This window comes from Mastigoproctus giganteus, chromosome 4 (genome assembly GCF_048544385.1).
Source record: "Mastigoproctus giganteus isolate SK-2022 chromosome 4, ASM4854438v1, whole genome shotgun sequence".
In the NCBI taxonomy this organism is placed as follows: Eukaryota; Metazoa; Arthropoda; class Arachnida; order Uropygi; family Thelyphonidae; genus Mastigoproctus; species Mastigoproctus giganteus.
In genome coordinates this window covers 35,795,889-35,811,520 of record NC_143578.1, presented here as the reverse complement: position 1 = coordinate 35,811,520, position 15,632 = coordinate 35,795,889, and the positions used below count along the sequence as shown (strand labels likewise).

Genomic DNA, 15,632 nt, shown 5'->3' with positions numbered 1-15,632 from the left:
GTTTCCTTCTTTTCCAATCATTCTCTTGGTATACATAGGTGGACTTTATTCTATTACTTTAAGAAACTTTTCAGGCTACATTTTTGGTTTGGTTAGCATTGACAAGAATAAGATTGTATATATTTCACTCTCTACAAACTTTTACCAAAAAAGGCAACCATTGTTTAAAGATTAGCAAATGTATTATTTATTTTTAATACATTTGAGAGAAAGGTTGAATTATTAATATGATAAGAATAGTTGATAGTATTTTTCTTGTAAGTATTGTTTGAAACAAATGAAGATGTACTTCCTGTTTATAAGTTTAAGAGGGGGGGGTTGGTAAAAATTTATATAAGCAGTGGATTCTGTTATTCTGTGTGATTAATTTTGGTTTAGCTCTTTTACAAGAGATGATAAAAAATTCTTTACAAATGATTTATTACAATAAAAATATGACTCCCAGTAATACTGCATTTTATATGAATGAAAGGGTGTTTATCTTTTTTTTGTATATATCCTAGGTGGAATTTGTATACATGTATAGCATAGCATGGAAAGTGCAAACTTCCCTCCAAATCCACATGGAAGGTCATTCTCATAATCTTTAGGGACAGGTATTTGTGATAAGGTTGAGTTTCTTTCTCATGGTGAACATGTTAATGCCTATTTATATCTGCAACCATGTCCCTTTTAAGAGCTGACATTTTGAGAAGACAACCACTAGTGTACACGTAAGGTGTGCTGTTAATGCATGATAGTGTATAACCACAAACACATATGGCCAAGCTGCTGCCCGAAGTTAGACATCTACATCTGTGATAGTCTCAAACTCAAACTTGAAGAATTTTTGCTTTTCATCAAATGAATAAGAATCTTGTTGGCCAGAACTTCCACACCAGAAATTTGAAATTTACAGAACTGATGCTGCAGAACATCTACTGCTTCATCCCTTTCTTTATCTTTAATGACCCAACTTCAATTTTGTTTATAACCATAAAGAAGCTTTGTAATTCATTCTTGTGCTGGATGAAAGTACTATCTTGAAGGTGAATCACAACTCCTACACAACTTTCTGTTTTTGACCCGATTTTGTATTGTTACTCCAATGGTCCAAGTCGTTCTATATGTTCTGAGTTGTGGCTATGGGAAAGAGGTCATGCCTGCTGATTATTTTTAGTTAAGAGCTATGAAGATAGGCAACAGGAACCTAAACCAGTAATCAGGGAAAAGTTGTGATATGCTGTTTCATCAAGACAATGATTTCAGTTAAAATGAATGCTATCAGAAATGCAACCAACTTAAACATCATTCTATTTTACAGTGTAGTAGGTGTGTTCAAGTAACCTCTCCAGCAGCCATTGAGACTAGCACAATGATTATAATCACTGTCCTCCCACACTTAGGGGGTAAAACCTAAGTTTCAGCCCCCATCAAGATGGAGGAACTTTTATGGGCCTTTTCCACTCTGTAGCCAAATTAGTTGGTCTCAGTGATGGATATATGGTGTTTTCCCGCTCTGAAAGTTGGTAAAGAACATGAGGGAAGGAAAGGAAATGAGGCAATGAATAAAGGCCCTCCATGAGAGTAAATGGGCCTGTAGTCCTGGGATCCATTGCTTAAATATAAATATAAATACACATATATCCAGTAAAAATTTTAATACACATTTAATTACAAATGGTTTGCAGCTTTTGAGGCTGAACGGGCCTCTTCGTCAGCAAATACTAACAGAATGGAGAAGTTAGAGACAAAATTTTAAAGGATACAGTTGTGCGTGCAATCAGGTGTGCATGGGCACGATGTTGACCATTCAAACACTAGACTGGTGTTCATTGTTGCTGCATGGACATGTGTGGTTATGCTTCCAGCACTTTTCTAGTCTCAAAACAGTTGCCTCCAAGGTAGGGTGTAGTCTCATTCCCCTTGCAGCAGTTCATAATTCTTGAAATACATGATATATTAAGCGACTCTAGCCAGTGGCGGTGGAGAAAGTGTTGGGACTGGTCAATCACTTCGTAATCGCACTTGGGATCAAGGTCATGGTGGGTTGACCAGAAGTGTTCCGTGATTCCGGATTGGTCAATCTCAGCAAGGCGGTCTTGAAGGTGTCTCGAGATCTTCCCTATGTAGCAGCTGTCACAATCTTTGCAGGTTATGTGGTATACTACACCGCTGCACAAGAGAGGGGCGACCGGAGTCTTCACGTTGGAAACCACAGAACGCAAGTTTTTACCAGGTAGCTGCACGCATTTTATGTTGTATTCTCGAAGGATTTTTGAAATCTGGCCTGACATACCCGGATAGTAGGGAATGTAGGTAGTAGGTACATTGTCATGAGTTTATGGCAGTCTCGGGTGGATCACGAGCTCCTGTGCTTGCAATAAGCACTTGTCCAATATGTGGGTTGGATAGCCACAATTGACCAAGTCTGTCCTCCCTCTGGAAATCTCGTTGTGCCTAGCTTCATTTGTAATGGAGTAGCTCCAAGACTGGGAGAACAGGGTGTGGGCAGTGCTGTTGAGATGGCTTGGGGCTTGGCCAGATCTGTAGTTGGTGAACTGACCGCAACAGATTGGCTTGCGGCATACTGAGGTTTCCTGGAGTGGGCCCACGTGTTTTACCAGGACATCCAAGAATGGAAGGGATCCATCCACTTCTAACTCTGAAGTGAATTGGATGAACACTGAAAAAGAACTGAACTCCAGTAATGTTGTTTCAGAACCATGTGGGATGACGGTGAAGATGTCATCGACATATCTGCACGATGTAAACAGGGACACTACATCAAATGACTCCATAATCTCGTTGTGCGCCTACATATGAACTATCTAAATATATTGCAAGACTCCTCGCACTCTTGTAGGAAATACCATCCACAACGTCACTAACAGCGGCAAGCATTCACCTTATTAAAGAGCTATCAATCTCTGACAATGAGATTATGCCATCATTCCATGTAGTGTCCCTGGTTACATTAATTCCTGTCAAACAGGCTGTAAGCTGCACCAAGAGGTTTCTGGAGAATGACCCAAACCTACCGAACAGAACACCATTGTCCACTGACAACATCTTTACCACCCTCAACCTGTGTTTATCAGGCAGCATCATTACCTTTGAAGATTCCTTATACAAGCAGGTGCACGGCACTGCCATGGGCACTACTGTTAGTTCTGTCGTGGCCAACATCGCCATGGAAGAACAGATATTCCTGAACCCGCCTGTACCTTTTACAACATGGTGCAGATATGCTGATTACATCTTCACCGTCATCCCATGTGGTTCTGAAACAACATTACTGGAGTACCTCAATTTCTTGTCAGTGTTCATCCAGTTCACAGAGTTAGAAGTGAATGGATCCCTTCCATTCTTGAATGTCCTGGTAAAACGCATGGGCCCACACCTGGAAACCTCAGTATACTGCAAGCCAATGTGGTGTGGTCAGTTCACCAACTACAGATCTGGACACCCCAAGCCATCTCAACAACACCGCCCACACACTGTTCTCCCGGGCTTGGAGCCACTCCAGCACAGATGAAGCTAGGCACAACGAGATTTCCACAGTGAGGACAGACTTGGTCAATTGTGGCTATCCAAACCACATATTGGACAAGTGCTTATTGCAAGCGCAGGAGCTCGCAATCCACCCGAAACCACCATCAACTCGTGACAATGTACCTATCGCCTACACTCCCTACTATCCGGGCATGTCGGGCCAGATTTCAAAAATCCTTTGAGAATACAACATAAAATGCGTGCAGCTACCTGGTAGAAACTTGCATTCTGTGGTTTCCAACGTGAAGACTCTGGTCGCCCCTCTCTTGCGCAGCAGTGTAGTATACTGCATAACTTGCAAAGATTGTGACAGCTGCTACATAGGGAAGACCTCGAGACATCTTCAAGACCGCCTTGCAGAGCACAACAGATCTATTCGCCTTGCTGAGACTGACCAATCCACAATCACGGAACACTTCTGGTCGACCTACCATGACCTTAATCCCAAGCACGATTACAAAGTGATTGATCAGTCCCGACACTTTCGCTGCCACCTCTGGCTAGAGTCGCTTAATATATCATGTAATTCAAAAATTTAACCGCTGTAAGGGAATGAGACTACACCCTATCTTGGAGGCAACTGTTTGGAGACTAAATAAGCACTGGAAACGTAACCACTCATGTCCATACAGCAACAATGAACACCAATCTAGTGGTTGAATAGTCAACCTCATGTCCACGCACACCTCATTGTGCGCACAACTGTATCCTTTAAAATTTTGTCTCTAACGTCTCCATTCTGTTAGTATTTGCTGACGAATATGCCCATTTAGACTTGAAAGCTGCAAACCATTTGTAATTAAATGTGTATTAAAATTTTTACTGGATATATGTATTTATATTTAAAGGCCCTCCATTTTAAAAATGCAAACTATTTAATCAGCCTCGCACATCACAGAAATGTAGAAACATTTTCTCATATCCTACCTTAAGGTCGTCAAATTTGAGGACAAAATCTAGAATCTCAGCAAATTGCTTCACCAGAGCTTGCTGAGTTTCTAAATGGTGTGCTGGTGGAAGAGGGCCAGAACACAGTTCCCAAAGTATTCTGGGGACAACATCCTCTGAAATAAATAAATATAAATAAATAAATCTGAAATATATAAAATCTCTGATGTTTTAAAAAATAACCCATTTTTAAAAGTCTATAACTAACAGGGGAATTAAGGGAAGATCAACAAGATAAGAAAGAGGCTGAAAATGCAAAATACAGTGGTACCTCGGTATACGTCTTTAATCCGTTCCAGATCCTTGGACTTATAACAAACAGGACATATACCAAACAAATTTTTCCCATAAGAAATAAAGGGAATATGATTAATCTGTTCCCGTGAAAAAAAATCCTATTGTTATTGGCATATTATACATTGATGGGGTTGTATAAAATAATTTAAACACTGCTCAATACTAAAATACATAAATACAAAAGCAATTAAATGAAAATTTAACAAACTTTAATTTTATCTTTTCTGTCTCTTTTCCCTACTTGGACCTGGTTGAGGATCACCAGGTTTGACGTTTACTAAAAATCTGTCCAAAGAACTTTGCTTTTGCCTTCTCCTCAGGATGTTTTGGAAATGTGACATTCTCTGGTCATTCCAGACAATGCTATTACGGCTTGTTTGGGCTTCAAGCCCGTGGTACTTCTCTGCAAAGTTTTTGATATCCATCCATTTGGCAAAGATTTCCTTGATTAATGAAGTAGGGGCTTCCTCTATCTCCTCCTCCTCCAAGTCTGAAGAGAGTGTATCCATCTTAGTCTTGTGCTCCTCCTTCTCAAGTCCTGCAGCTTCTCTGTGGTCAGCTCTTCCCTGTGCACCTCCACTAACTCCTCCACATCACCATCACTCACATCCAGACCCATGGACCTGCCCAGAGAGACAATATCCTCCACTATAGGCACAGCCTCAAAGTCCCTTTCAGTCACTGCTTCTGGCCACAAATTTCTCGAAGCAGAGTTCATTGTTCTATAGGAAACTTCCTGCCAGACTTTGTCAATGAGAGATATGCAATGGACGATAGTAAAGTGATCTTTCCAAAACTCTCTCAGGGTTAATTCTGTATCAGAGGTCACGTCAAAGCAACTCTGGAATAGTGCTTTAGTGTAGAGTTTCTTGAAATTACTGATGACCTGCTGGTCCATGGGCTGAATGAGAGGAGTTTTGTTGGGGGGGGGGAGAGGAACTTTACAGTGATGAAGTCAAACTCCGGCAGCACATAGTCCTGCAAGCTTGGAGGATGAGCTGGAGCATTGTCCATTATGAGGAGGGCCTTCAGAGGCAAGTTTTTCTCCTCTAAATAACTTTTTACACTTGGCCCAAACATAACATTAAACCACTCGCTGAAATATTCTCTGGTTACCCAAGCCTTGCTGTTTGACCTCCACATCACAGGTAACTGAGTTTTCTGCACGTTATGTTTCTTAAAGGCCCTCGGGTTTTCAGAGTGGTAGATCAGTAGAGACTTCAGTCTGCAATCCCCACTTGCATTGCCACAGAACAAGAGAGTTAGCCTGTCCTTCATTGGCTTGTGCCCCTGGCAATGCCTTCTCCTCTTGTGTAATATAGGTCCAGTTAGGCATTTTCTTCCAAAACAGGCCTGTTTCGTCACAATTAAAAACTTGTTGGGGAACAAAACCCTCAGCCTCCACAAATTCCCCAAACTCTGTAACAAAATCATTGGCGGCTCCCTCTCCATGCCTCACAACACTGTGAATGCCAGTCCTTAAAATTATCAAACCAGCCATGGCTGGCTTTAAACACTTCACTTTCTTGGCTTGTTCCTGCCTTGTTTTTCAAAAGATTGGCATGCATCAGTTTTGCCTTTTCACAAATCATTGCCTCCGATACGCTATCGCCAGCACACTGTTTTTCTGTTATCCAGATCAAAAGAAATTTCTCAACATGCTCTAATGTCCCTGATCTTTGTTTGGTAATCGATTTCACCCCCTTCGCAACGTTAGCAGATTTAATAACGTCTTTGTTTTTCACAATCGTAGATACCGTCATTCTGGGCATACAGTATGCAGCAGCCAAGTCCCAGATATGCATGCCGCCTTCATACTTTTCAACAATCTCTTTTTTCACCTCCATGGTGATCTTAACCATTTTCTTTGTTGCTTGGCTCTTCTCATTAACTTTCTTAGAACTCATGGTTAATGAATTTACAAAAAATTTACGCAAAAAAACACAAAATCACATGAAAATTCACAGAGTTATAGTGCGGGTTGTTCACTGAATGGTAGAAACTGTCGTACTGACGCTCGTGGGCAGTTGTGGCAGAGATGCCAGATCTTACCCCCTCTCCAAAAACTGAATTCAGTCGATCGAGGACGTAAGCGCGCATACGTCCTCGGTCGGTTTTATTCGGAAAGCCGAGTGAGGACGGGCGCGCGTACTTTGCTAGTGTCCGTCCTTGGTCGGCTTTTATTCGGTTTTTGGAGAGGGGGGTAAGATCTGGCATCTCCGAGTCGTGGCTGTCTCGAGAGAGGTAAACAAGGGTAGCGCGCGGTGTCGTGACTCAATTTGATGCATGCAAGTCGTATTCCAAACAAAGGTCGTATACCAAACAAAATTTTTCGCGTCCAAACAGGACGTATATCAAGTTGGACTTATTCCAAAGCAGATGTATACCGAGGTACCACTGTATAGTTAAGTCCTCATTTCACTTTCACATATCCAGTGGCATCATAATGATACCAGTGCACATATACAGCAATAGATCCAGTTATCCAATGATATTTTATGTAGCTGGTATTTAGTGCACTACATATTAGTATTTAGTAATGGAAAAATTATGTAAGGAAGAAAGTTTATGTGACACCAGCCAAAATAAAAAAAATTAAATGGTACAATAAAGCAACCAATGCCACCTTGCCCCACTCCATTTCTTTCATGTATTTATCAAATCCCTTTGTGTGGCTTATTTTATTTATTTATTTATTTTTTTTGTCTGAAGCCAATATGAGTAAAGTTTCTCAATTTTAGTATAGGCCTGATGTAGCCGAGTGGTCAGGAGCACGAGTGCAATAGCACACGCTTTTTGAGTGGACTGGGGTTCAAGCCTGTGACTGCTAAATATGATTAACATTTGTAATTGATTGATTTATTGTAAACTCCACTGACCTGGTGATCAAGCCGGAGTATAAACAGGAACATTTTTTTTTTTATATTACATTAGTACATTTCATATAAATCCATATATGTTGTATTTATTCTATTTAAGTATATACATCTGATTTATAGCATGGAAATTAGAAATTGTCTGATGTTCCATATGTTCACATGAAACTGGTGCTGTTTTGATGTTTATCATTGCAGCTTACAGAATGGATAACACTGGTCTTGTGGAAAATGAACTTTGCACGGCTCTATGTACAACTCACATGGCTATATGTTCTTCTTGGTTAGTTGGGTATGTTGATAAATAGTGGAGGAAGTGCATAATTGAAAGCGGGATCCAACCCAGCTAACCAGTCATTTCCAGTTCTGATTACAGTATATGACTAAATAACAACACTGTGCAGCACTTGTTCCCATTTTTTAAAAATTTTGTGTTTCAAGCTGTGTTATACGTTAACCATATCTGAGAAAAGAAAATGCATTACAATGATGCTTCATTTGATAAAGAATGAAAGAGAAAGCCTCTTGCTCTCCAAATTAAATTAAATATAATAAAACTGAAATTGATTGTGTTGGAAATACTCCACACAATGGCAGTGACAGTTCTGAGACAGGTTAAAGGCTCAGCTGTTATCTAAAAACAATTAGAACTTGTGGTGGACTTATTACAGAGATGGAAAAAATTTCTCATAATTTTCAAAGAGGACCACACCTAGCACCATGTTTATTAGGATAGCATAATCAGGCCCAAAGCATTAAGCATTTGAGAGGGCTCTAAGGATGAACTGTTAATGCTGTAAATTTTGGTTCATGTGTTTTAATGTGAGAGCAAATGTACACAATTTTAAAGTGACAGGTGAAGCTGCTAATACTGATGAGATGGTAATCTAATAATGGAATCATAATAAATTGGCTGAAAATTTGAGGAAGGGGAGTATATTGTGCTAAACAAGTATTCAATGTAGAAAAAAAAAAAAAAAAAAAAAAGGCTCATATTGGGGTTGGGGGGGGAACCCTATACAGCCATGTGAAAAAAAAAAGACCATGAATTGCTTCAAAGTGGCTAAGAACAGATTAACTTTTTATTAGGTGTTAATATTGCTGGTGACTTTCAAGAGAAAAAAAATCATGCTGGTTTGCCATTTCCAAAACTTGAGCATACAAGGACTAATATTTCAGTGATATGGAAGTCTAATACAAAGGCTTAGGTTGCAGGATGGCGTTCAAGGAACAGTTCCATGATTATTTTGTAGCTAGTGTGAAAAAAATAGTGAGAAAAAATTTGAAATCTAGGACACTGATTTCTGGAAAATACCCTAGGTATACTATGTTTCTTGATGATTGGAATCGTAACAAAGTGATGTTTCTAATCCCTTCCCCACATACAACCACAATGTTTCAGCCAATCAAACAGATTTAAAGACTATCTCAGACAAACAGTTTCCTAATTCATCAAAAAAACCAAAAAGGATGGAACTCCAACTATAAGAGAATTTTGGAGGGGGTGCTTGATCATTTTTCTTACAATAAAGATTGGTAAGGTTTGGAATGAGGTCAAGAAACTAAACCTCAATTGGTGTTTGATCTCACTTATGCTCCCATTTTGAAATAAATGATTTTTTACAAATAGGGCTCTAATATCTCTGTTTATACACTGATGTATATGAGTTCAGTTTTGGGGTAGCCCTAATATGACAGCTTTTTTATACACTGGTGTAAAATGATTATGCATTTTGGTGATAAGAAAAAAAATTAGATGGGGAAGTTAAGTTTCTCCTCTGGCTCCCAATTAACAATAAATTGGCATCACTACCAATTACTATTATGAAAAAGCAAACAGAAAGTAAAATAATTCATGTACACATTAACATGGGCATTTCAATTTAAAAGGAAGTATTCAGTTAATCATATTTATTCCAAACACTGAACTTCACATAAATAATTAATATATTTTATCCACAGTAAACTGGTTGGTTATAAATATCATAAGCAGATTCATTTAAAATTAGTCACATACCTTATATGTATGCTTCTATAATATATTTATTAATTTAAAGTTATCTAATACTATCTAAATTAATAAATTAAAAGCATTTTAAGTACCGATTTAACTGACCGTGATATAACGGATTTCACGGTTATATAATAATAATAATAATACAGTAATGTACATATTAATCTTGACCATATTATTTTTTTTAGGTTATACAAAACTTCAGTGTTAATTATTAATTAAAAATTAATAATAATTGCTAATTACATTATTGTTTTGATAATTACCTACTTTTATTTTTATAATCAAATTCAGGAAATTCTTTTTTTACTCTTTCTGAAAACGTGTTCAAATAGCCGTTTTCTCAGATGACAAATAACATAAGAGCAGGTGGTGACTTGCAAGCTGAACGTGACTCGGGACACTAAACTGCAGGTCTACCGACTTGCTTTGTTTTGGTCTCAGTCTGCCTCAAGTTATTGTGTGGTCAGGTTGTATATAGAGTGTTTCTGTGATTTCTTAACTTTATTTATTAAATAATTTTGCAATCCTTACAATTAAAATGGCACCAAGTGATAGAGGAGTTAAAAGAAAGCATGTGAACTTAAATGTGGCACAGAAATTAGAACAAGGCATCTCAGTAGTACGTGTTCGTGAAATTTACAGCGTAAAAAAACAAATCTTTTCTGATATCCGTTAGGCCTGACGTAGCCCAGTGGTCAGGAGCGAGAGTGCATAGCACGTGTTACTTGAGTGGACCGGGATTCAAGCCTGTGACCACTAAATATGATAAATATTTGTATTGACGATTTTTTGTAAACTCTACTGACTTGGTTGTCATGCCAGAGTATAAACAGAAAAAAAAATTAAAAAAAAAAAAAAAAAAAAGTAAATCAAAGGCCAAATTGCAACATTTTATATTTACAACAGAATATTATATATTCTTTATTATAATTGAATAATTTTATTTTGTACAGTACTGTATGTTGTATTTAAGCTTTTTTTTTACATTAAGAACCATAAAAAATGCCCCCTCAGGTTACATTCGATTTAACGGACTTTCGGCATTAACGGACACCCCTTCTCCCCTATTAGTCCCGTTAAATCGAGGATTTACTGTATTAATATTTTTTTTCTGTTAAGACTACTATTCGAAGGAAAGGATGCATGTGACAAAAACTGATATTTGCGAATAATTTTTTTTATGCTGCTTACCAAGTTGTTGAGAAAATTCAAAAAACCTTTTCAACTTAGAAACTAAAGGTAAGACAGCTTCCCATGCTCTGGACTGATGATGTTCACTACGAGGGTGAGTTATTGCCTATAAAAAAAAATAAAATGTATAACAGAAATACAAGGAATTCACAAAACATTTTTCTACAAAATGTATCAATTGTATACTGTGAAGCAAGTCACCTGACTCAGTATTGCACCAACACTTCAAATAAAAAAACACTGCTCAATGTATATTGCTATTTATTTAAAATGCATACCATTATCCATATGGCCCATTTCAGCCATACGGATAATGGCTGATAACTTACCCAAAGATGAGGTACTCGTATGGTGCCTCATCTTTGGGTAAGTGAGCTCAGTAAGTAAAAGACCTCATACAATCAAGCGATGAAACATGGCTAACAAGAAATGATGTAGCAATAGTAGGGGTAAAGCTTTTATCCATAATTTATTTTAGATTGATTTATTCCTTAATGTACTAGAATATAACACTGTATGTGTAAACAAAAGCACAATTTAAATAATGTTTAAAAAAATTGTTCATAAAAACAATTTCAAAAAAAATTCTATCCTCTGAAGGATAGTATACTGATCACTATATTATATTATGTCTATATAATATTGGTGTAAACACACCATAGACAACTCTTAAACAAAAAACTACGTTAGTAGTGTGAAGGGCATCATTTTATCGGTATCTCATATTGTGCTCTTCCTTCACAACGAGTTGCCATGTATTGCAACTGAAATAAGTAATGCTTCACTAAAAGAGAAGACTACTGTTATCTCAGTGGGCACCACCACCCAGACGGCACCGTTTCAAGGCTTGTTTATACTTGTGTGGAATAATAACTCTACTATCCACTTGTTCCTATTAGACTTAGAAAAGCAAAACAGTAGAGGGAAAGTCATAGTAGGAGTGGAAGAAGAAAATAAACGGTGTAGGAGAATGAAAGGGACATCACTCAAAAACTTATCAATTCCTTGAATAGGGAACGCTTCCCCAGTAGAGAAGACTGTTGTTACCTATTCTTGGAAACTCCATGAATATCAGGCTTCCCCCTGGTATTGTAGACATGATAATACAGTTGTGAAGATAATCCCTCAATATGAGAGATGTCAGAAGGTGTACGTGTTGATCTTCCAGGTAAGGCACTTCTTATTAGGCTTATAACTAATGAGACATCCCTCCTATTAATAGCTTTTAGATTAACAGCTTTTAGATAACTATTTCATAAAGTGATTGCATTCATTTCAGCACATGGCACTCTCACATATGATACCAGTTTAAATTTTATCAGCTTCTTGTTACTTCTATTTTCTACTTTTAATGAGATTTCAGGTTAACGCCTCTCTTTGTTTTTCTTGAATTTTAGATTAAATTATATCTTTCGTATGCATCTGTTTTTTTTTTTTCTTTTAATAGAAATAGTGCTTAGTTCCTCTCAGTGTTGATAACCAAATGATTTCTGAGGAGGTGTTTCTTTCAGTCTTCCTAAGAATTTGAAGGTGTTAGAGGGCTGCTATTTCTTAGTGTCTTTGTGCTAAGGAAACTTTTCAGTCTATTTTAACAATATCATTTGTAAAATATATAAATATTTTTTAATTATGATTGGATTTTACCTGTTTACTTTTATTATTTATGGATACAGGTAATCTTTTTAATGAATTACCTAATTCATTACATCATTATGTCATTTCAAGCCTCAGCATTCACATAAATGATGTCTTAAATTTTATTCCTCTTATTAATAACAGGATTCTTTCAACTTTTTATATGATTTTAAGTTAATTTAAAATTTTGTCTCTTATTTTTTAGAACAAGGTATCTTTTTATGCATAATGATCAAGTGTGAGCAATGTAAGTTCAAATTCACGAGTATGCATTGTGCAATGACCTTACTGTATAAATATGCACTAACAAAAGATTTCTTAGATGGCAGTGGCGGGTGTAACACTGGTATGAGAAGCACACATACCATTAAGGTTATGATCAGCATCTACTGAAATGGAGTTAGTAAAATGCAAACAAGATAACAAAAGAAAAATAAATATCTTACTTCTCTGATTTCATTTACTGCTCCTTTGTATGTTTGAAGTTCTTGAAGAATGTCTTTAGAGTGTTGTAGAACTTCTTCCACTACTTCATATGTGTCCTTTTCCAGCACAGTTGGTTGTGCATCTTTAAATAACAAAAAAAAAAAAAAAAAAAATGTTTATAAATTAAAAACAATATAACTTGTTTTTTTAACAAGGTAAAAAGTCAGATGTGCAATTTAGTACAAATTAACAAGAATACAACTTAATCTTCCATATAAATATACAGTGAATGTTTTATTCAAGCAGAAAAAGCACAATTTACACAATTATCAAAGCATTATAATTATAAAAATTGTAATGCTTTGATAACTTCAAGCTGTTTTTTTTTTTTTTTTTTCTTTTGTGTGTGTGTGAAGTATTATCATCTAGACATTTTGGCATCCCTCATATTGTGGATACTTATCATCACTGGGTTATCTGGTGCTTAGTTACTCACTGATGAAGGAACTATAATCCTTGAAACGGCAGCCAGTAATAGCACATGTTACAAATAAAAAGCAATTTATTTCTTGTGTAAGAATAAGTCAACTCTGTCAATTTGCTTATAATATAGGATGTCTGACTCATTTGCAAGGAACCTAATTTGTTTTTCAGCTGTGTATAGAAATAAATCTTTAGTATTATTGGTACATAAACATGTATATTTTTAATCAATAAAGATGAAAAACTATTCCTGAATAGTCCAAATAGTCCGACCTTGAATTTTTCATTTGTAAAAGCACATCAGAGTTTCTGACAAGGAATCAAGCTTATGATAATAACCAGAATTAAAAAGCATAATTTTAAACATATTGAGTGAAAAGCATTTGTGGATATAATAAGATTTTAAGAATAACAATCTACTACCCAAGAGAATGAAGCATTATTCCTTTGGTTTGGCCATCTTGAGAATAAACAGAAATTCATTTATTTACACTTGGAGTGAAGTCCTATCTTACAAATAATACTTTATCTGAACTACTCAGCTAAATTATCAGTTTACAGAAGCTACATAAACAAATTAAATGATTTAATTTGTAATTAAAATAACTCAACCCAATATCTCAATAATTAGCACATTTGAAATGCTTCAAACCCACTTCAAAGCCCATTGTAGTAGTAGTGGCATGTGATGCAAGAAAGCATGTGCATGAGCTTATGCAGCATCAGCCAAAAAAAAAAACAAAAAAAAAAAAAAAACACACCATTCCCTCCAAATGCCCGTCCAGTTCCTCCTTAAATTTATTCAACCTATTAACTTCCACGACAGATGGAAGTTTGTTCCAGCAATTAACCACCCGCTGGTCTGGAGGCCACATTTTAGGAAGGGTGTAGATTTACTTGAGCGTGTACAGAGAAGGGCAACAAGATTGGTGAGGGGAATGAAGGAATCCTCTTACCAAGAGAGGCTTAAGTTCTGCAAATTGCAGTGGCTGGAGACTAGGCACCTGCGCGGTGATCTGTCTTTCCTTAATTTGAATTTATGCCCCCTTAGGTTCGTAATCTGAACAAGTGGAAGGATCCCATCAGAATTCAGTGTGCTCAACCCATTCAAGGCCTTATATACCTCAATCAGATCACCGCGCAGGTGCCTAGTCTCCAGCCACTGCAATTTGCAGAACTTAAGCCTCTCTTGGTAAGAGGATCCCTTCATTCCCCTCACCAATCTTGTTGCCCTTCTCTGTACACGCTCAAGTAAATCTACATCCTTCCTAAAATGTGGCCTCCAGACCTGTACGCAGTACTCAAGGCGTGGCCTGACCATTGCCTTATACAGAGGGATAATCGCCTCCTTTTCCCTGCTAGCAAAATTCCTATATATCATTGACAAAACCCCATGACCTGCCCAGGCAGCCTGTCTGCATTGCTCAGAAAACTTCATATCTGACTGCACAATTACTCCCAGGTTTTTTTCATTTTCTACCACCTTAAGTGTAGTACCACACAGTTGGTACGTTTCTCTGGGGTTACTTCTACCCATATGCAGTACTTTGCATTTGTCAAGGTTAAACTTCAGTTGCCACTTCTTAGCCCATCTGCCCAAATTATCTAGATCCTGTTGCAGTAGCACACTGCCATTACTGTCATTAACAATCCTGCCAACCTTTGTATCATCTGCAAACTTCGACATTAAGCCTGATATACCTTCATCGATATCATTAACAAATATACAAAACAACAGTGGATCTAACACCGAACCCTGTGGGACTCCACTAATAACATTAGTCCAAGAAGAGCAGCACCCATTGATTACCACTCTCTGTCTTCTCCCACTTAACCATCCTTTTATCCCTTGTAGCAACTTACCCTTAAATCCATTCTGCTCCAATTTGTACAATAGTCTTTCATGCGCAACAGTGTCAAAAGCTTTCCTGAAATCCAAATAGATGAAATCAAAATTATTTTTTGCATCCAGTTCCTTTGTAACCACATCATAATATCCTATCAAATTTGTCAGACAAGACTTTCCCTTAACCAACCCATGCTGTGTCTGAATTATTGTTGCAGTCTTGTCTAGATGATCCTGCAATGCATCTTTAACCAGTGACTCCATTATTTTACCCGGAACAGAAGTTAAACTAACTGGTCTGTAATTACTCATGTCACCCTTCAATCCCCCTTTGTGAATTGGGGATACATTTGCACATCTCCAGTCCGTGGGAACCTCC

At 37.3% G+C, this 15,632-nt stretch overlaps 1 protein-coding gene across 1 annotated transcript in view; it reads right to left on the bottom strand.

The window, feature by feature from the left end:
• The window catches only part of LOC150086621 (CYFIP-related Rac1 interactor B-like), a 119,246-nt gene that overhangs the window by 56,474 nt on the left and 47,140 nt on the right, over positions 1–15,632 (bottom strand). The window contains exons 4-6 of the mRNA XM_090371482.1: positions 12,945–13,066; positions 10,864–10,969; positions 4,462–4,598 (exon numbers count right to left, since the gene is read on the bottom strand). Of these exons, the coding sequence (XP_090227608.1) occupies positions 4,462–4,598; positions 10,864–10,969; positions 12,945–13,066 (365 nt within the window). The remainder of the gene's footprint in view (positions 1–4,461; positions 4,599–10,863; positions 10,970–12,944; positions 13,067–15,632) is intronic.